We start from the raw sequence: 23,294 nt of genomic DNA on the forward strand, positions 1-23,294 counted from the left end.
CGTTGCGCAAAAATTCTGTTCTCGCACGATAATCGTACATTTTTCCGGGATAAGAAGTATCCTTTGTCCTTTACCGGAACTCAAATCTCTATACCAAATTTCAGCAAAATCGGTTCAGCGGTTTGGACGTGAAGAGGTAAAAGACAGGCAGACAGACACACTTTCGAATTTATAATATAATACTTGGAAAGTTTTAACGGAAAACGAAAATCAGCCTAAAAATGTTATAAAAAATACAAAGGTGTGCACTGTGCGTCTCTTCCTTACGCTGAAATTCGTTTGTCGTGTAACCGTACTTTTTTTCTGATTGAAAGTACTATTTTGACTCAAAGTATTTCCAAATTAAACATAGCAATAGGTTCGGGTCAAGCATGAAGAAGAAATGGATAGACGGAAAGGAAGACAAAAAGAAACACTTCACATTTAATAACATTAGTTCAGAAGTTTGTACATACATGACGGTTTACTTTATCACATGCTAACTCTACCTTTACGTACGCCACATTACATAGTTCGCAAAGAAATATATTTCCCGGAAAATTCCTGGAAAATATATTTCCCGGAATAATTCAATTTACTTCTACAAATTATGCTTTGAGATTTTGGCGTTTTCATGGCGCATCCAGTTTGTTATATCTGCTTAGCTTTGCGACTTAAGCCCGAGGACGTGGATGCAGCGACTAACGTAGCGTTTATAATAGCGACTAAGGAATTGGAACATATTAAAATAGATAATGTAATATATTACATATAATATACTTATGTATATGGCGGGAAAGTCAGAAAAATCACTAATAGATAAGATATACGTAGCCTATCTTTTTCTCAGCATAGTCGCTGATTGCTTTAGTAGCAAAACTCATAATATGCGACTCTATATTTTGTTACTTTGTATTTTTTTGGGGCTCTAACCAATTTACATTCTTGAATACTCTATTTCTTTCTTTACTTGTATTTTGTTATTCCAATTGAAATGTAACTAAAAATTATTAAGATAGTCGCTAAGTTAGTCGCTTGGTCGCTCGCTGGTCGCGCCAGTTCCTCTTCCTGCTAGTTGGTACACACATTGTTGTTTTCACAAATAGAATTTAATACTATTCGATGAATACTAAATCTGTACGCGTCGTCATGGAGTAGAGATGTTTATTCACCTCTGTTTTGTTTTTTTTGCTAAAAGCTGTTTAGGTTTTTTTAATTACACAAGACCAAGAGGCATCTCTAGGCTTTCCGCATCCTTTTTTTGTCTGATAGTGAAGTAGCTAGATCTTTAATTCTTTATGTACTAAGGATTGCATTGTTTTTTTTTTATGAAATAAGGGGGCAAACGAGCAAACGGGTCACCTGATGGAAAGCAACTTCCGACGCCCATGGACACTCGCAGCATCAGAAGAGCTACAGGTGCGTTGCCGGCCTTTTAAGAGGGAATCGGGTAGGTAATGGGGGAGGGTAGGGATGGGACGGGAAGGGAATAGGGGAGGGTAGGGAAGGGAAAAGGGTAGGGGATTGGGCCTCCGGTAAATTCACTCACTCGGCGAAACACAGCACAAGCGCTGTTTCACGCCGGTTATCTGTGAGAACGTGGTATTTCTACGGTCGAGCCGGCCCATTCGTGCCGAAGCATGGCTCTCCCGCGTATAATTGTTTTCGACAAGTCAACATACAGTCGATACTTATTAGTTATTAGTATGTCAGTGCCGTTTATGAGTTACTCACTAACTAGTGTGAATAGTTTAGTCAAATAAACGGCCGTTAAGGCCATATTAAAGTATCGGTCAACGTTAGACCTTGGGGTTTATGGAGTGGATAAACGAGCATTTAGCATACCTGATGTTAAGTGACTTAGCTATAAAAATATTTGCGTAATTACTTAATTTACTATCGATAGAGCCTCTTAATTTACATAATATTGAAGTTACTGAGGCATCTATTCATTTATATAGCAGAAATATTATGAGGAGGTAAGAATGGTAGGATTTCATTTTTTTTTTAAATGAAATAAGGGGGCAAACGAGCAAACGGGTCACCTGATGGAAAGCAACTTCCGTCGCCCACGGACACTCGCAGCATCAGAAGAGCTGCAAGTGCGTTGCCGACCTTTTTAGAGGGAATAGGGTAATAGGGGAGGGTCGGGAAGGGAAGGGAATAGTTGAGGGTAGGGAAGGGAATAGGGTAGGGGTTAGGGGATTGGGCCTCCGGTAAACTCACTCACTCGGCGAAACACAGCGCAAGCGCTGTTTCACGCCGGTTTTCTGTGAGAACGTGGTTTTATCCGGTCGAGCCGGCCCATTCGTGCCGAAGCATGGCTCTCCCACGTATAGCATGGCTCTCCCACGTATTCGTTGAATGGCTCCAAACTACTAGACGGATTTTAATGTTGTTGATATTCCTATTACATAACATTGTTATTTATTACCATTATGATGATTAATAGTTTTGTAAAAATTCATTGGGATTTTTGCTTGCAGATACTCGTTTGATAGAAATATTTTTAAACTGGTAAAAAAATAAATAGAATATATTTTTATTCAAAATAGGTAAGTATCATAAATAATCTTTTTGAACGTCGTAGAAAGAACGAAGAAACTAAGGTGCCTACCACGGGTAGGTAATGATTAAATTGTGCACAAAATACCTATACAAAACAAAGTACCACATCATTTTTCAAGAAAATGTACTTAACATACCACAGGATAGTAATAAAATGTGTCCAATGTCCATATCTTTGTATTAGCTTCATGGTCCATATAATATAGTAATTTGTCCTGTAGTCTATTACTGTAGGTACTAGATGACGCTTGCAACTCCGTTGCGCCAAAATTAGTTTATCCCGCGGGAACCGCACATTTTTCCGGGATAAAAAGTATCCTATTTCAGCAAAATCGGGTCAGCGGTTTTGGCGTGAAGAGGTAACAGACAGACACACTATCGCATTTATAATAATATTAGTATCGATACAGTATAAAAGTAAGTTATCTGAATTAATCCGTACATTAGTCACACGGACTTTGAAACTACAAACTGAGTCACTTCCTTCCGTAGACCCTTTTATTAATTAATTAATTTATATACGCAAGTTAACTTCGCTGCTACAATTTAGGCGCACTGTTAGGATCTTTAGTCAAGATGCATTTTACACTTTCGGTATAATCTTCTTCATCTCAATCGATAAGTCATATTAATTAGCAATGCGCTATGTAAAATTCTATGCATTTAGATCTAGACACGCGGTAGCGTGTCAAGCCAAGTTCATTTTTTTATTTCGCTGTCGACATAGATTTTAGTTTGATTAAGTTACTTATTGCAGTATGACCTCGGATTTGCTAATAGCCCAAGAGTCAGCGACAGCCAGATTTTTTTCATTTTATAAAAACTGAAAGTTTACCTCTATTATAGAGATAAGAACGACCAGCAACTATAATATAATAATAATAATATCTATGGACGCTTCACACCACGTCAGTCTGGCCCCGTGCGAAGTACCTAAAGGACTTGTGTTACAGGTACCAGACAACGGAAATATATTTAATACTTTTATACTATACATATATTTAAGATTTTTATTATATCATACACATATTTAATACACATCCAGACCAGGGAACATTGAAAACTTTTTGTTGCGTCGGCGGGATTCGAACCCGCGACCCCCGGCTTGAGCTACCAACGCGCTCACCACTGAGCTACAGAGGTCGTCACTATGTATTTTCGGTCGCGGTTGCTTGAAGAGGTTATCAGTTCAGAAGATCTACCAAACCGTCGATAAAGCATAAAGCTTATTTTTATATAATTTTCTTACTATTAAACTTTCAGCCCCTGGGAAAATATGGAATGTACTGAAATATTTTTTACCGCCACAGATCCTGAGACCCTCGTCAAGAAGCCACATTTGACAGTTGTAGTCGTGACTCGTGACAACTCCGAGGCGACAAGTGAGATCTACGCAAATGACTACGTGACATACATGTCTAGGGACGGGATATGATTATCGATTTTTTTTTTATGAAATAAGGGGGCAAACGAGCAAACGGGTCACCTGATGGAAAGCAACTTCCGTCGCCCATGGACACTCGCAGCATCAGAAGAGCTGCAGGTGCGTTGCCGGCCTTTTAAGAGGGTATAGGATAATAGGGGAGGGTAGGGATGGGAATTGGGCCTCCGGTAAACTCACTCACTCGGCGAAATACAGCGCAAGCACTGTTTCACGCCGGTTTTCTGCGAGAACGTGGTATTTCTCCGGTCGAGCCGGCCCATTCGTGCCGAAGCATGGCTCTCCCACGAATATTATATTTTAATATTAAGATAGTGATTAATGATTATAGTGGTCAAAATATACGCTATGGCTTTGACGATTGAAATGTCAAAAATAGGCCAAGTGCGAGTCGCGCACTAAGGGTTCCGTACTATTAAAGAGCATAATTAGGTCAAAATTTGTTTTTTGTACGGGAGCCACCCTTAATTTTTTATTTTATTTTAAAATTATTATTAAATATTAAAGTACACATAAAAGTTAGGATTGTGTGAAAAATTTAAGTACCTACCTATTGCCATTATTGATATAGAGCAAAAGAGGCCAAAAAATCACGTTTGTTGTATGGGAGCCCCCCTTAAATATTAATTTTATTTTGTTTTTAGTATTTGTTGTTATAGCGGCAACAGATATACACAATCTGTGAAAATTTCAACTCTCTAGCTATTACCGTTCTTGAGTTACAGCCTGGAGACATACAGACGGACAGACAACGAAGTCTTAGTAAAAGGGTTCCGTGTTTACCCTTTGGGTACGTTTGTGCCCACCATTGTAAATGCGATGAGGTGTATGTGTGACTTTCTTTCTACAAAGTATTAAGATTTGTGACGAATTCAGTAAATCAAAGTACTTATAACTATGTACTCAAAATGTACAGTTTCAGTCATTTCCAGAGGACTCTTAAGAACCGACACAGTTTCGTCATATTACATACTGCTGTCTGCTGCACTCAGAGACTGTAATGCTATGTTAATCTTAATTTAATAACGGTTTTGACAGAAACTTTTGTATTTTATGAAGTGTAAATCAATATCTTTTTAAAATTAGGTAATCAATTAATTAGTCTCATTCTAGTGTTGTATTGATTAATCGATAATATCGATATTTATTTTAGACCATCGATAATGCAACGTGTTGATTATTCGTGTGGTAACCGATGCCCAAGCAATAATCATGATACAGTAACAGTAACCCAGATTCATGTAATTAAACACGAAGCAAATTAGTTCCAATTAAAATTGCAATGAATTATTGGAAATGTATGTTATTTAATCGGAACGTATGTTGTATTTCCCATAAAAATATACGAGATGATGCTCGCAACTCCGCTAAATTAGTTTCCCGCGCGGGAACTGTACATTTTTCCGTTATAATAAATGCCCAATGTTATTTCCCGGGGCTCAAAGTATTTCCATGCCAAATTTTAGCAAAATCGGTTCAGCCATTTAAGCAAAAGATAGACATAACAAATTAGATAAGCAAATTAGTCATTTAAGCTCTATAATTTCTTAGCCGACACGATTTAGTAAACCTAAGTGATTCAAGCATGTTTTAATCCGGTTTTCTGTGACGCCGTACTATCAATCTGATTGACAATACATTCCAATGTGTTGTTCTATGAACATATTGATTATTCACCTTCGATATTTCCAGAAACCTGTAGCGGTAGCGTGCTTTATCTGATAAGGCCGTATCAGTGATAATGGCCGTGACATACGAGGTTAGACTTTAACTTATATGCTAATAAGATTGATTTTCAAATGAATGTACCTAGATAGGAATGCATAGGGGGAGAATGTTGTAAATATTAATTTGTATTTCCGAGAATGTGACCATAAGTTGTTATAATTAAGTGTCAACGAATCTGAAATCAAGATAACATGCGTAATACCACACCTACACGGATATTAATAGGTGATACGACATTTTTATAAAATTTAAGAAAAATATAATAAGATCGTTAATCGATTTAGTTGAAAGTTCGGTAAAAAGCCAGCTATGAAATTATTTTACAGTGAAACTTTTTCTTTACTTAACACACCTATGACCTAATATGATAAATGGCCGACAAATATGGCAATAGATCAATTCAAGACTATTTAAAATATAATATTATAATTTTAAAATTTAAATGCATAGCTTCAGTCATTTACATAGAAATAAAAACATGTGAAAATTATTTTCATATATTTGAAACTTTTTTTTTACCTTTTTCCCATCGCGGAACTTCACAGTCCCCTCGATGATGGAGGTGGCGGGGCTGTCCGCCATGTTGTGACGTCACGCACCCTGCTCCCGCATCACTCACTATCGATATCGATACCGTGTATCGACAATTTCACTGCACAACACTACCTGGAATAGAAATTGCAAGTTAGAATATTTTGGACGCGGTAAAGTCTGGAATTAAGATATGTTTCGGTATATCTGTCGTAGGATGATTTGATAAATCCGTGTTTTCGCGAAATCCCTAGAATTTTCGCGAAAATTCGATTTATCAAATCATCCTACGATGTCGTAGGATGATTTGATAAATCGAATTTTCGCGAAAATTCTAGGGATTTCGCGAAAACACGGATTTATCAAATCATCCTACGACATATCGATATCATGACGTATCGACTATGGCACTGCACCACACTACCTGTAGCCCTAGCCCGCCCACCAGTAGAAATGCGAGAGTATAGACAAACTGTGGACATAAACTAAAGGTGCCGTTCCGATCTTTACCGCGGCTAATCGCGCCCGACAAAAATTCAATTAAAATGCCACTTTATGACAGACTATAGTATAATTATGTCATAGAGTAGGATATTATTTAAATTTTTAGGACTATAGTCTGTCATAAAGTGGCATTTTAATTGAATTTTTGGGAACGAAAAAAGATCGGAACGCTACCTTAAGTTTATCTCCACAGTTTGTCCATACTTTCGCATTTCTACTGGTGGCCGTGCTAGGGCTACTGGAATAGAAGTTTTAGATAGGTTAGAACTTGGAACTTTAATGATGAACCAAGAAATAAACTTTTGCTGCTATTTCTGCTACACATAATGTTAAATATTAACTAATTAAAGTAAGTCTTCATTTAATTATGATTAAAAATATTCGCCAGCGAATGTTGGTTCCCGCTTCCCAGTCAAAAGGAACTTCCAAGCCGGCTTTAACTTCCCCGGGCTTATGTCTTGAAATTTAAATGTGTTCATTGAAAGTGGTTACTTCTTTTAGGAAATTCTTACTACATACTTATTATTTTATAAGGCGTGTCTGTTTCGTTCTCATGCTTATCCATACTAATCTTCTTATATATAAAAATGGATTTTCAAATGTGTTAGTCGCGCTAAAACTCGAAAACGGCTAAACGGATTGGGTTGATTTTAGTCTTAAAATATTCGTAGAAGTCCAGGGAAGGTTTAAAAGTGACACGAAGTTCACCGGGACAGCTAGTATTATAATAATTGTAAAAGTGTGTCTGTCTGTCTGTTACCTCTTCACGCCCAAACCGCTAAACCGATTTTGCTGAAATTTGGTATGGAGATACTTCACGGGAAAGGACATAAGGTACTTTTATATCCCAAATAATGTACTGTTCCCGCGAAACGAATTTTGGCGCAACTGAGTTGTGGGCATCATCTTACATCTAGTAGGTACATCTATATTACAAAAAGTACAAATTATGCTTTTTTTTTAATTTCCCGGAAAAGGAAATAGGTATTTGAGTAGTTAAATATAATTGCTAAAACTTGACTTATGTTTACATGTGTAATAGAACAGCATGACTAATATGAAAAATGATCACCCATCCGAAAGCAATTCGATAAACGGTGCTTAACATTCGACAACCAATATTAATATACAAATCGATCGCAATGAATCAAATTTGACATAAGGAGCTTAATTTGTTTGCCCATTGCCATGGCTCAGTGTGCGCCAGTGCCCAATGTGCCTAAAGTGCCCCATGTGGTGTTTGGGGCAGTTAAATGTAATGGCGGCATTGCCCCCCGGAGGACAATAGAATCCGATTCTGTTAATATTGGCCTATCGATTTAAAAATAGTATTACATACAGGATGTATTAAGAGTTGTAGTTATGATTATGAATAAATTGACTGCAATAGTCTTCTTTTATATTATTAACAAAAAACAAAGAATTAGAATAAATAATAATCAATATATTTTTATACATTTTTAATGCGTTAAACAATTCACTTAAACTGACGCGTTTAGATTGATGATGATAAGAACAATTTGCGAAATATCCAAACAATTATAAAACAAAATAGGCACGAACATAAGATCAGCTTTCGCCGACTTTCACTAAATTGTTCTTTACATATTAGCATGTTAGGTTCATGGTCTACGATCTGCCGGAAACGATTAATCGGTTCCGACTAATTAGTCGGATATATTACACTTTATCGCTTCGTGGCATCCAATAATCGATTAAAACGATAAAAAGCGATACGATAGCCTTTTAATTAATTAAATAGATAACTTCACCCGCATATAAACAGAAATGGTTGTTTTCAAAACAAGAAGTAGTGGATCTACAATTTGGGACAAGGGATAGGGCAAAAAATATCGCCCATATGCGACTCGTGTCTATGGGAACAAAAAACGCGCACGTCCATAACATTTATACACTTATATTACGTTCAGATGGGCTACTTAAATGGGAAAAAAATAAAGCACGAAAACTTTTTTCCGATACAATGTATTTTATCACAAAACAAGCGTAACATAATTTTTAATATGCGCGTAATAAATCATAAAGCGTGTCGACAAAAAGGGAGCACGCTGTATAAGGAAAAATATTTAATTCATAAGCGGCTGGATCACGTAAAGCGTGTTTGTGTAAACGATATTTCGTTAAAATAATTAATGGACACCCCATTCTATTAGCGGTAGATTGGATGGGGCGAGTGGCGACATAAGGGGGTTTATAGGGAGTAGTAATTGATAGTAAAACATACGGCAAAGTGAGAAAACAGTAACGCAATAAACTCTTTTGCGAGAATGGACGTTGCTGAAATTTCTGATAACTACACTCTCTTTAGTAACTTCTCATGTCAGCCACTGCTGGACATAGGCCTCTCTCAATGAACGCCAAGATGACCGATCTCCTGCTACTCGCATCCAACATGGGAACTTCTACATACTCTAAAATATGTTAAGCGAACGGAAACTGAACTTTTCTTCTTAAAATAATATGTTATTTTCCGGGGCTCAAAGTGATGTCCAAGCTAAACTTTGTCTAGACTCTAGATCATGTAAGCAGCTTGGTAAAAGTAAAGAGGTAACAGATAGATATATAATATTATATTTGCTATTAGTATGTATAATATGCTGGAATTATGTCCGGCACTGCTAAGTCTAAAAATAACTTACATGACAAAGATATTATTTCGGTCCTTTTAAAATTTAATTTACTGTAGAGGAAAAATTCTAAAAAACGTCTAATAATATTTCTCTCTTTTAAAGCAATTCTCCAGAGGAAAACAATTTAAAACACGTTAGCGTAAGTCAAGAAAATTTACCCAAGGTTTTTTACGCAACTACGATACGAAACCTTAATTTGGTTTTAGATGGTACCTTATGTAATAACTGTAATAATAGGAGACCTTGAGAAGATACGGTTTCATTCACTCATGTATGGTGTTTGTTTGGAATATTTGAATAAAAAATTGACAAATTATCAGAAGTAGCGAAGGTCTTAGTTACATGAGCTAACATAAGAACAGTTAGCGAGCCAGAGGGGAGCTACTCCAAACGTCGTAAAGTCAAACGACTTCTAGCATCAAATTTTGATCCAGATATCCATTATTACGGATCTTTACGATCTTTCTGGATCTAAATTTGATGCGAATATCTTTAAATTCCTTATCCTAGACTGCCTAGGAAGTAGGAACTATCACAAAAGTTATAAAAAACAATAAGACCACACAAAAGAAGCTACGAACATCTGCCACAAATCAATTAAGATGGACGAAAAAGAGCAAAAGGTACAGTTAAATTTGCACCCACTTGGACAAAGGGCTTACAGCTGCTTGTGACAAAAGGACGGACAGGGGTGTCATGATATATCGATTGTTACTACTTGAAATGGAAGAGCCTTTGAGTGGTAACAAAAACGTAGCACGGAAGGTAACGATATAAGTAATAAGATACTCCCATGACAACAGGAGGTACGAAGGTTTAAATTTCAAACAGATAAAAATGTTATATCAAATCTAAATATTAATACGGATAATACTGAATAATATTTCGTATTATCATAATATTAAGATAACAACGCATAATTGAAATACTTACGTACAATAAAAAGTATTGATCACAAAAAGGAGATTGAAATAATCTAATAAAAACACGATTAAACAGCTAATAATGAACAATCAACAATAAGCATAATTTATAATAAGAATATCGTTCAAAAGAAAAAATAAGGAAAGAATTATTTAAAAGTCGAAACCAGTCCAACGTTAGTGTAATATGCTATTAATTCTTGTACTTCATCAAGGTTATAATTTATAAATAAATAATTTATTCATTGAGGCAATAAATAGACTGGACGCAGCCCTATCAGGGATCCCAAGGTTTCGGTGGCCGAAGGACACCTGCTAGTTTTTGTGGCCATTACCCTCGCTTCTCGTTGTATTTAAATTCAAGAATTCGCAATTTTATTTCGCATTATATTTCAAAATATTCCATTCAGAACTAGACATTTTAAATGTAAATTACGTAGTTACCATAACCACCGAAGCAAGACTTTTTGCGAATTGTGTTTTGTAGATTGAAATGACTGTTAACACAATAAACAAAATTGGTCTCCGATTCGTGCCTTGGGGTACACCGGCTGCAAATCAATATTTGCATCGTTCGCACCACCTGTCGTGTTCTTTTGTTTAAGGTAAAGGTGACGACTTTAACGAACAAAAAAATGTTCCTCGGTCTATGCAATCAAATAATCTTTAGGAGAAATGTTTTTATGAGCATTCGGGCGAGCATCTTTTAACCTGAATATTTTTCGTTTTAGCTGTTACTTTTATGTGCAGAAGCAAAATAATTGCTTGGATACATTGCGAGAACACCGTTATGAAATGTAGAAATTCATTATTGTACGGAAAAGTATGAAATTATAATTTCTTTGATGTTGGCTGGCAAAATTACGCTAGGTTGAATAAATTGAAAAATTATTTTTATGATCTGTTGCATATTTTATGTGAAATATATTTCTTTGGACTTGTGAAATTCCTGATGAGAAACCGACCACCAGAAAAACAGCCCCATCGATCAATCGGGTGAGGTTCATTAAAGGAAGGCTTAAGCAAGAAACCGAAATGGGGAACTCATTAGGCTTCCTTAATTTAGGTCAAGCTTTAGCCATCCATTAAAAACCTCAACAAAATAAAAGCAAAACAAAAAGGAGATACATACGGTAAAGCTTTGAGGAGGTTTCGGTTAGTTTTGGCTTAGATGCTGGGAAGGCTTTAGATGCTGCTATATCTTAGAACGATGTAAACAGTTAAAGAAAGCAGAAATCCCTTTGAAGTCATATAAAAGCCAGATGAAAATACATATAATATTTTCTATAAGTCTCGAAGACCATGCTATAATGGCCCACGTGGCTAAGTAGAATTAGGCGATGGAATAATTGTAGACAAAAACATCCTCATCATAAGTAAATTAGATTCTGATGGAATGTTTTCTACGCCCGTTATATTTTAAATAACACTTACTTTTTGGCTAATTAGGACCATCATTAAATTCGTTTAATCCGCAACTTTACATCATACACAAAACCGCACATCCGCCATATGCGATTCGTGGATCGCATTATGCACGGTCGAGAAATCCTCCATCTGATTTGGTATTTCCAACCTTATTTTAATGGGATTCGGACTATTTTTGAGTGAGCCAAAGACCGTTCGAGTGAATGGTCTGCTCTGGTACTGGCAGCCTTATTTTCGGACAGGATATGGATTGTTTTCGCTTGGATCGAAGCACGGCTGGCCAAAGGTTAATCAGTGCGAAATTCTAGGGATTTTTTCAGCTCGCCCGAGCGTTTAATTAGACAACTGTTCTGAGACGCTGTAAGGCTTCTGAGGGATATTTTGAATGGAAATTTAACTGTGGCACTTCTAGGCAGAGTAGAAGTTGAAGTGTCAGTTTAGTCAAGATTACTAATGACTAATGAGTAATGACTAATGACTAATGAGTTAAGAATACATAATATAGGCTGCGGCAATATAATATAATATATACAGCACAATATGGCTTGTGTTAAGCAAAAGTTAATTACTTAACACAAGGGTTTCACCCTTGAATGTCCAACATTTAAATTAATTTTTGCTTCATCTTATTAATCTTAAAATAGAACCAAAAAGTTCTACAATTCAAAACTTCTACAAGCCCAACGATTTTCTCCTCCATTTTTCTAGGCGCGAATTAAAAGGCGTCTGACAGCGTTATTATCTTCATAAGGACGATGCTGTGGGGGTGGGGACGGGTGGGTAAGACGCCATAAGATGTTACAGCAAGTCAGTAGATGTAGCCATTTTAACGGCCTGCGATTTGGCAAGCGTCCTTTACAGGGAAATTAGGCGGCGCTAGTGTTGTTCACTAGTTTATCGATGTTTTTTACAAACTGACCAAAATATAAAGGTAGTAATAAAACAGTAACTTGAAAGTGCAACCACCACTAGTTTACTAAGCTTTGGGACACGCCAGTTAAGTAAAAATTTACTTTAAAATAAAATACCTGTCAAATGACATTCATGGCTTGCAATAGGAGTATAGGATGTATCGCTGCAATGTTTTCAAGGTTAATGGTAGCGCCAGCACCGACAGTAAACAAAAATAGTATGTTCGACGTTTGACAACGCTTCTGTCGATATTCTGATACAACGCCTACTTTCTACAGCACGTTATATCAGCAGATAGCAAACAAAAAGTTTTGTTCGACGTTTGACAATTTTTCCGTCAATTTTCTGAAACGACGCGCGACATGTGCTACCACAGAATTCAGACCAATAAAATTTTTTTATTGGTCTGAGTGTGCAATATGTCATATCAGAATTCAGAATCAACAGAACAAAATCCGACAAATTTTGCTCGGGTTATTTACTGTTTGTGCTAGTAGCTCTGCTCCGTCCTTTGCGTTTTATTCCTTATTCTTTATCATTGACTAAACTAGAATTCAGATATTATTAAAAAGCTTTTAATATAGATACAAATTGTCACATCCCTATCGTGATGGTACAGTTTAGCGCCGCTTTCGGGCTTGGACGTAATTAAATATAATAAAACCTTGTCTGTCCTCTTATTATAATACTTATTAGTAGGTATTCTGTTATTCTGGAATTCAAGAAGATTGTCATTTTTAAGCGTGGTTAACGGGAGATTACTTCGGACTTTTACAAAACCGGAAAAAAATAAAAGCTATCCCAAAGTGTCTTGCAATTTTACCGTGAAGTGGAGGCAGTTTCCTTGTACTGCCACTGCTGGAGAATAAGACATAAGTCTTATTCTCCAGTCTCCTGCCGTCTCATCAATATTCGATCAGTTTACGTTCATCCAAAAAAAGCTGATTACAAAGTCGCTAAAATAATTTAACTTAAAAAGTTACACTTATTTTATTATAATCCGATAACCATAGTATTTAAGAGATATATTATATTTGTTTGTTTGTTTATAAACTATTTAATTTCCAATGAAGTTTCAGCACTTAACATACACAAACATAAAGTGTTATTATTAGTTTAACGGCGAACTATAAAAACGCAGTGACTATTAAGTTCGGTTAGAGTTTAGTGCGACGGTTCAGTTTTATTTAACTAGTCCCGTATATTTTTAACTTAAACCATAAACCTGAAACTATTGCTTTTGCATTTTACTATGATATTATTTGAATAAAAATGTAGTGATTGTGTTTCAAAAGACAATTTTTTCCTACTTTTTTTTAGTAAAAAGTGGGCCCCGTGCGAGTTTCTTACGCTGGTTCTTCTCGCCGGGTTAGTTCCCAAACCGGGGTACTACCACCGGTTCTACATGATGCCTACCACAGTGGTAGGCATCAGAGAATATTTAAAAAAAATATATTCTGAATAAAAAAAAATGTTAAGTTAAGTTTAATAAAATCGGCCAAGCGCGACTTGCGAGTCGGACTCGCGCATGAAGCGTTTTTGAAAAAAATATTCGTGAACGCGGAAAAACACATTGGCAAACAGTAGGTCGGCCAGGCTCCATATAAAAGTCTTGATACACCTTTGTATCGGTGGCGAGACTCGCGAATCGCTAGTTCATAAACTGGCATATTATTTTGATTTGAATTTGTATCGGTCGCGAATCGCGTGCTGCGAAGATCGGAATGCTACCTTTAGAGCCTGATTACACCTGCTGAGTATTTTAAGTAACGCCTCAGTGGTCTAGTGGTTAGAGCGTGGCTCTCGACTCCGGAGGTCGTGGGTTCGAATCCCGCGTTGGAAACATGTTATTTCCAAGTTTGGTTAGGACAATGCAGGCTGATCACCTAATTGTATGACAAGTAAGATGATCCATGCGTCGGATGGGCATGTAAAAAGTCGGTCCTGCGCCTGATCTCTCGCCGGTCGTGTCGGTCTTCCGTCCCACTGGGTTATGAGAGTGAAAGGAATAGAGAGTGCTCGTGTACTGCGCACACACTTGGGCACTATAAAACGACTCCTGCGTAACAGGCATGGTTTCAATGAAACTGGCCACCGTTTCATTGAAACCGTGGGATAGCCATGCTTCGGCACGAATGGGCCGGCTTGACCGGATAAATACCACGTTCTCACAGAAAACCGGCGTGAAACAGCGCTTGCGCTGTGTTTCGCCGAGTGAGTGAGTTTACCGGAGGCCCAATCCCCTAACCCCTACCCTATTCCCTTCCCTACCCTCAACTATTCCCTTCCCTTCCCTACCCTCCCCTATTACCCTATTCCCTCTTAAAAGGTCGGCAACGCACTTGCAGCTCTTCTGATGCTGCGAGTGTCCATGGGCGACGGAAGTTGCTTTCCATCAGGTGACCCGTTAACTCGTTTGCCCCCTTATTTCATAAAAAAAACCCGTGTGGGGAATATTATTTTAGTATTTTATAGTAATTTGATTGGCCGAGAGCACTGTCTTGCCACTCTACTCGTATCCCCAACCCCCAAATTTTTGCTCACACCACATTCTATACACCGTATGTATGTGTGTGTATGTATGTGTGACCGTATACCACACCGTGGTATACGGTCGATGATTGTCCAATGTTCCGGAAACTATTTTCATCTGGAAACCTTTTGTCCCGTATTGTGGCCTTATTACCCAATATTTCCGGGTTTTCCCCACATGTGACTTTGCGGAATTAATAAGAGGATAAGGAGATTATCTAATGAACGCTTAAGATAAGAGCTTATTAACTTCTAAGAAGTTATATACTCTGTTTCAATTAATGTGTATGTAAGAAAATTCTGTAACTTTATCTTGAAATCTTGTTTTTTAGCGGTTAATATTAACCTTAGTGTACATCACAGCAGCCTATGATTTGCAATTCAGATTCGCAAAATTCGTTTATCGGTTTGGAACTGTACATTTTCCAGATAAAACGTATCCTACGTCCTTTCACGGGACTCAAAGTATCTCTATACCAAATCACAGCAAAATCGGTTCAGCGGTTACAAGTAACAGACAGACAGACTTTCGCATTTATAAATTAGTAAACTTATGGATCTTTGTCCGTAAACGAGGCTTATTTTGTCCAGTTTATGAGGGTTAGGGCCCGTTTCACCACTTTCTGATAAAGTGCCGAATAGGCTATTCACAACTTTTTTGACAGATTCTCCATACTTGATCTGTCAAGTTAATTGGTGGATAGCCTATTCGGCACTTTATCAGAAAGTGGTGAAACAGGCCCTTAATTAATGTTCTGGATTGGTTAATACCAACATTAGTCAATTAAAAGCACAATTGTACTGTTAAACTCCAGTCAAAAAAACTTAGAAAACACGCATTTAGCGTCTGTGATGCTGATAATTCAAAGATAATTCAAAGATAATTCAAATGGGTTTCTCAAGAACATTTGCCCTCCAAAACTTAGAAGAAACAAAATTAGCTATAGCTGTAGAAAAAAATGGCTTTTTATATAATGCTAATGACCATAAGTATACGGAATAGTTTTCGGAGTTACAAAAACTAATGAACATTATTGACGTAAGGTATTTTTTGTAACATAATGCGAAGTCATACCATTTTTTATAGCTATGACGCCTTTTCCTAGAAAAATTTTTACAAAACAAGTCAGTATTATTTCATACCACTTTTGTAACTAAAACCGCATAAGGCCCTTCCCCCACGGAGATTCCGTAATTTACGGTATTTAGAGCCTTATACAGTGTGTAACAAAAACTAGTGATAATACTTTAGGGTGTGTACATGTTCCTTGTAGAGAGTTCACTGTGAAAGTAGCAGCTCTGAAAGACGAACATTTTTTTTCACTATTGTATGGGCAAGGGCCCAAGCGTCTCGAGTTTCCCCATACAAAAGTGAAAAAAAACTTTGGTCTTTCAGCGCTGCTACTTTCACAGTGAACTCTCTACAAGGAACACGTACACACCCTAAAGTATTATCACTTGTTTTTGTTACACCCTGTAGACTCATAATGCTATTATGCTACAAAGTTATAATAAAATACAGTAATATAGGTAATCTTCAGTAAGTATATCAATCAACATTCAACATTCCTTTCCCCGTTTTTGAATTTTCTATTTTTGTTTATTATACTCATGATATCAGCTTGCAAAGTAATACCAATTTATTGAAATCCAAGCATACATTCAGCATCTCCCTAGTATTTACAAATTTCGTTTATTTGAAACACACGCCAATAGCTGGATAATTTCATTAACTACATATTCGCCGTTTGAATTCTTTTGTTTTAAATATTATACTGAAGGTTATTGCTGAATTTTTACTATAATTTTGTAGTTTTGAAATGATGAGTTAGGGCTCTAAAAACGGTAAATTACCAATTGTGATAAAATTTGGTAAAGAGATACTTTGAAACATACTCCATAGCAGTGGCGAAGGGTGAATATTTTCGGAAGGGAAGCCGGAGTAAAAAATCTACTTACCAAAACGCTCAGCACTGAATATGTTCAACAATGTTCGAGTTTATATACGTGGGAGAGCCATGCTTCGGCACGAATGGGCCGGCTCGACCGGATAAATACCACGTTCTCACAGAAAACCGGCGTGAAACAGCGCTTGCGCTGTGTTTCGCCGAGTGAGTGAGTTTACCGCAGGCCCAATCCCCTACCCTATTCCCTTTCCTACCCTCCCCTATTCCCTTCCCTTCCCTACCCTCCCCTATTACCCTATTCCCTCTTAAAAGGCCGGCAACGCACATGCAGCTCTTCTGATGCTGCGAGTGTCCATGGGCGACGGAAGTTGCTTTCCATCAGGTGACCCGTTTGCTCGTTTGCCCCCTTATTCCCTAAAAAAAAAAAAAAGTTTCAAGTTTGATAATGATGCCTTTGAAAAATGCCTTCTGAGTTAAGTTGTATGCGTGACGACTGACGGCACATGCGGTCATTCAAAACTAAGTTTGGAAAATGAAGTTTCCTTCGAAGTTCGACAGCAAATAATCTATCAGACAACAGTCTCAGCTGTACGAGTCACAATTAACAAATCACAATACAAATTAATTTAAATTCGCGTCACTGCACTCTTCTTAACGCTAAAACAAATAACATTCGACATTTAAACACAAAACAAATAAGTTGTTTACAAACACTCATCCGCCATATTTTGACTCATAACAATTTTACTTCACGACTCATCTTTCTCGCTCGCACTTGTGCTAATTAACCTTTCTCCGTAATAACTCGCCGGGTATCGGCTTATTTCCGAGTATATTCGCGCGTGCTAGAACGAGACAGAACAATACGATCAGTTCACAGGAATGAAAAGGACAGATGCTTACTATGAAATATTGTTGTATGAAGAAATAACCCGCAATTTTATCGGCTTCTATCGGAGATGCCTTTATAAATTTGTAGGCGATTAATTATTAATTCAAACTACTCGTATTTCAAGTGAGAGAAAAAATTATTGCATATAAAATTTTGTAGGCGTTTAGTGAATTATAAGTTTTTTAAGTATGTAAAATATTTATTAGATAAAAATGTATTTGGCCCATAGATTCGATTTTCCGAAAGGGAAGCCGAAGGGAATCGGGTTATATGGACTCTTCGCCACTGCTCCATAGATAAGACAGGATAGTTTTGAGCCAGGAATATACTGAACGGTACCCGCGGTAAAATAGGCGCCAGTTCGTCGTTTATTGTAACTATGTAGGTCCTGTACAAAATAATACTTTAATTATTTAATATGGTAATTACTTTAGGCCTTAATACTAACTAGACCTATTAAATGATGTAGGACGGGCTCTTGGACTATAATTATAACTTCAACTGGATTCGAACCTGTTTCATAGTAATTTTAGAGATGCAGATAATAAGTACTATGTAGTATTGTGTGTTATTAAAATAATTGTTTTTTTTTTAATGAAATAAGGGGGCAAACGAGCTAACGGGTCACCTGATGGAAAGCAACTTCCGTCGCCCATGGACACTCGCAGCATCAGAAGAGCTGCAGGTGCGTTGCCGGCCTTTTAAGGGGTAATAGGGGAGGGTAGGGAAGGGAATAGGGGAGGGTACGGAAGGTAATAGGGGAGGGTACGGAAGGGAATAGGGGAGGGTACGGAAGGAAATAGGGGAGGGTAGGGAAGGGAAAAGGGTAGGACTTAGGAGATTGGGCCCCCGGTAAACTCACTCACTCGGCGAAACACAGCGGAAGCGCTGTTTCACGCCTGTTTTCTGTGAGGACGTGGTATTTCTCCGGTCGAGCCGGCCCATTCGTGCCGAAGCATGGCTCTCCCACGTCAATATATGACGTGTTATAAGTTCCTTTACATTATGTATGATTTATTGTATGTTTCTACCTATTTAGTACTAAATTAATGAGAGGCTATAGTGCCGAAATGTGTGCATAATATATAATTAATACACACGCTGTTTTGTTCTTGTAAAACTATGGCAGCGACCACCGACACTAATTTAATCCTTCGATCGTGGATTCTTGGAAATCTATAGTTATTCTATTGTGTCTCGCTCACCGGTGAGCTTATCGGGCTTGATAGGTTAATTAGGTGAACCAAAGTTGAAAAAAAAATGTACTTAATTGTTCCAACGCGAGAATCGAATAACTATAACGAACGCCGTCAAACCTTATGTTACACAAGATCCATTCTAGAAAGGTAATATTATTATTTAAAATGCGAGCGTGTGTCTGTCTGTCGTCTATCTGTTACCTTCTTTGCCATTACTTCACGTCCAAACCGCTGAACCGATTTTGCTGAAATTCGTTATGAAAATACTTTGAGTTCCTGGGCAGAACCTAGGATACTTGAGGAGCTGGCGAACAAAACCGGACAAGTCCACACAGAGCAAAAGTATTTTTTTAACGTCTTCTCTTGACCCATCTGCGTCAATCCCTGTTAATTATTTTAATTAAAAAGAAGGCTTTAAAAAGTTCATTTTCAAACAAAACCGTATTAGTTCAGTAGTAGTAGTATAGTAGTTGATACTTGATACTAGTTTTTTAACCACTATAATTTTTTTTCTCGCGGACTAATCCGGTTTTGTTCGCCAGCTCCTCACTTATCATACCGGAAAAATGTACCGTTCCCACACGCGGCACGATAAACGAATTTGTCCGCTGGAGTTGCGGGCGCCATCTAGTATGATGATAAATGTAGATATGCAACCCATGCATGCAGTCGTGACTACAATGGCATGTACCAACGACATTTACGTATTGCTATTTGCTACCTGTTGCAATAGCCCTTTACTGAGATTAAATATCCATAGACCAAGCCACAAAGCGACTCAGACAATTTGAAATATTATGTATTCATAGCACTAATATGATGTATTAGCGCGCTTATGAAGCGCCATACGCTCGTGTTCATACACATTGGAGCGACATGTCGCTTCTATCTTGATCTATTTCTGTGGCTTGTACGATAGTCGGCCAACTTTAAATTGTAAGTCTGCGGGGACCCTTAGTGCTATGATTTTCAACAAGTCTCATAGTTCGGAACATAGCAACCCAAGGTTCTTCTCTAGTCAATTTAAGCTTGGTTACGCGCACAACCCGCTGTCGATTTTTTTTTAATAGCGAATCTTATCTGCTCTGCTCTGCTCGGGATCGATTGGTTGTTAAAGAAAGAAATAAACTTTTTATGACTATTCGATGTAAGTAAATAATTCAATTTGCGAATTCTAAGAAGATAGACGGAACTGCACAGAAATCGAAAAAAACCGACGACGTGAAAGGTGATGCCAGACCCCACGTTGGGATACTTTTCATCTTTTGATGCTCTCCTTCAGTACTTATCAGGCGATTCGTTTGCTCGTCTTGCTCTTGAGGATATTGACCTTAGTTCTCGTTTCTGCCCGTCCATTACTTCTAATACCAGCTGTCGTTAGAATAATGTTAGCCAGTTAATCATCACCTATAATCACCAAGGTATGTACAAGCGAATATAGGCTAAGTGTCGTTGATCTAAGACCTATATTCGATTGAACCCTAGGTTTCCTGGGTGGAACTCAGAAATAGGGCATCGAGAAGGAAGGAGTGAAGCTTAGGACTAATTTTATCGATGCTAATGTTGATGGTAACTAATGGTTGTTTGTTTCTGGATGACTTTTTTATTTTTATCGTACAACAAAATATTAATGCAATCCATATTTACTTACTTACTTACGAAAGTGTGTCTGTCTGTTACCTCTTCACGCCCAAACCACTGAACCGATTTTGCTGAAATTTGGTGTGCAGATACTTTAAGTCCCGGGAAAGGACATAGGATACTTTTTATCCCGAAAAATTTCGGTTCCCGTGCGATAAACGGATTTTGACGCCAAGAAGTTGCGGGCGTGATGTAGTCAATAATAAAATTCGCCAAGTTCAAGAGTTTGAAAGAAATCTACTAGAAATAGCTTAAAAGAAAAGATAGATTAAAAATAACTTGATCAAAAATCAGTCCGCTAGATGCTACGATGCCGAGGACATACACATACACACGTCTAATATAAATACACCCCTCTATAATTGCGTCGGAGGTAAAAAGACAGAAAATGCACTCTTTAAAAATGTAAAAGAAATCTGTAGGAGATTATACAGTCAATAATTGACTAAGACAGTTCTGTGTAGTCAACTAGTTAAAAATAGAAGGCGCCGCAACGCTTGGTGTTACAGTTAAATTTTAACTGGCGGTTAAAATATACAGGTTAACTGTGTCGCAATTCCGTTTCTACATTTCGCTGTTCTGTTTCGTTTCGTTTTCATCATGGTGGTATATTCTAGCGAGTAATCATCATCATCGTTTATTGTTTAAACTTTAAACTCGGTAATCTCACGAAACTTGTCCCGCGTGGCTTCGCCCGCGTAAATTATAATAAGGAATTTTACGGAAACCGTTCATATTATTTCCGCAAAAAAATAGCTTAATATGTCCCTTCACGTGGTCTATATAACATCTGTGCCAAATAATATAAAAATTGCCCTATATAATATGTCCTGACCGATTTCGGCCTCGGCGACTTGACTTCACACTATATATTGCGGCGACGATCGTGGGCACGCATATGACTAAGGTATCCTATCCTTGCAGAGAACGTAGGTACGAGAGAAAAACCCTGTCTTATAATTTTTCCCGCTTTTTTTTCACATTTTCCTCTGTTTCTTCGGCCCTATTATTCTTAGCGTGTGCCTATAATTTTGAAAATCGGTTCACAAACTGCGGAGTAATCGTTGAATATAAAAAAACTAACTTAACACCTCCCCCATTTTGAAAGTCGGTTAAAATTGTAGCCTATGTGTTATTCTGATGTATAAGCTATATTATTGTAAAGTTTCATTAAAATCCATTCAGTAGTTTTTGCGTGAAATAGTAACGAACATCCATAGTCCATCCATACATACTGTAGGTATCCATACTCACAAACTTTCACCTTTATAATATTAGTAGGAAGTAGTATTTGACATAGATTAGTGGACCATGGGGACGGAGACAAATCCTGCTGTTTTTCAGGAAAATGTACGGTTCCCTCAGAATCCTTAAATAGTCATAAAACAATAGAAAAACCTGGAGATACTCAGAATTAGGTACTTAGTGAAGTTTCGAAGCATCTGATCTTCCTATATTTCTACTGATAAAGTTTTATGGTTACAAAACTGCCTTAGCCATTTTTAATGAACGACCATTTTTGTTAAAATATGTTCTTTTTTTATTTAAGTATATTGGTGAAACTCTACCGACTTCATACATTTGATCCCAAAGTCATAGTGACTTAGAGAGCCCCACATTTGTAATAACTTTTAAGAAATAAACCTGATATTCAAAAGCATCTTAGATTAAATCTTCTTCCTCCCTTTTTTCTGAACAGAAGTTCCCGGAAAGATTTGTCCTAGAAGCACTAAGTTCTAAATTCTCTTTAAAAGTTAACAGCATTGTAAGAAGTTGGAAACAGAAGTTTTCTATTCCAATTAACTTTGAGTTCACATTTAACTTTGTAGTTAGACTTCCATCTTGAAAACTCATGAAGTAATTTGTTTCATCACATGTGACAAAAAAGTCACAGAACTAATAAGCCAGTGATCGTATACTATGGTAGGTTATTTATTACCTGGAGACCTAAACTAAATAATCGTAGCATACTAAAATTGATGGAAAAACGCACATTTAATATTGGGTACAAAAATAACCAAAATTTTCTTCAGATGTCATCGGTCTACCAAATTGTCAAAATCAATATTCAAAAGCGTGAATCCAATAATCTCCAATGATCCTCGTCAGTCATTAGATAACAGAAATAGAATCGAACCCCGCACCAAAATAACACCCCAAACGAACAAAAAACTAATGGACGCACTCATGGGCAACACATTATGGCAGAACACATAAATAATACTAGTCAAGTTCACGGTTATCTATTTAGTAAAAGTATAGCTTGAACTGAAAACGAAATGTGTGATAGTGAAACGACACGCCGTAATATTTTATTACAAGCGATAGTAAAAATTTAAACGAATGCAATAGAAAGTAACAATTTTTTATCAATGTGGCAAGAACTAGAAGCAATAAAACATTCGGAGTGGAAGCAAAATTACTTGATAGCATTTAAACGTGGAAATTGAAAACATAA

General features: G+C 37.2%; 1 protein-coding gene across 2 annotated transcripts in view; it reads right to left on the bottom strand.

The window, feature by feature from the left end:
* LOC121735161 overlaps nucleotides 1-23,294 on the bottom strand; it is a 140,463-nt gene that overhangs the window by 102,076 nt on the left and 15,093 nt on the right. For both annotated transcript variants that reach the window (XM_042125840.1, XM_042125839.1), the window contains exon 2: nucleotides 6,236-6,382. In XM_042125840.1, coding sequence (XP_041981774.1) covers nucleotides 6,236-6,298 — 63 coding nt within the window. In that variant the 5' untranslated portion in view covers nucleotides 6,299-6,382. The remainder of the gene's footprint in view (nucleotides 1-6,235; nucleotides 6,383-23,294) is intronic.

The sequence above is a fragment of the Aricia agestis genome, chromosome 17 (assembly GCF_905147365.1).
Source record: "Aricia agestis chromosome 17, ilAriAges1.1, whole genome shotgun sequence".
Lineage (NCBI taxonomy): Eukaryota > Metazoa > Arthropoda > Insecta > Lepidoptera > Lycaenidae > Aricia > Aricia agestis.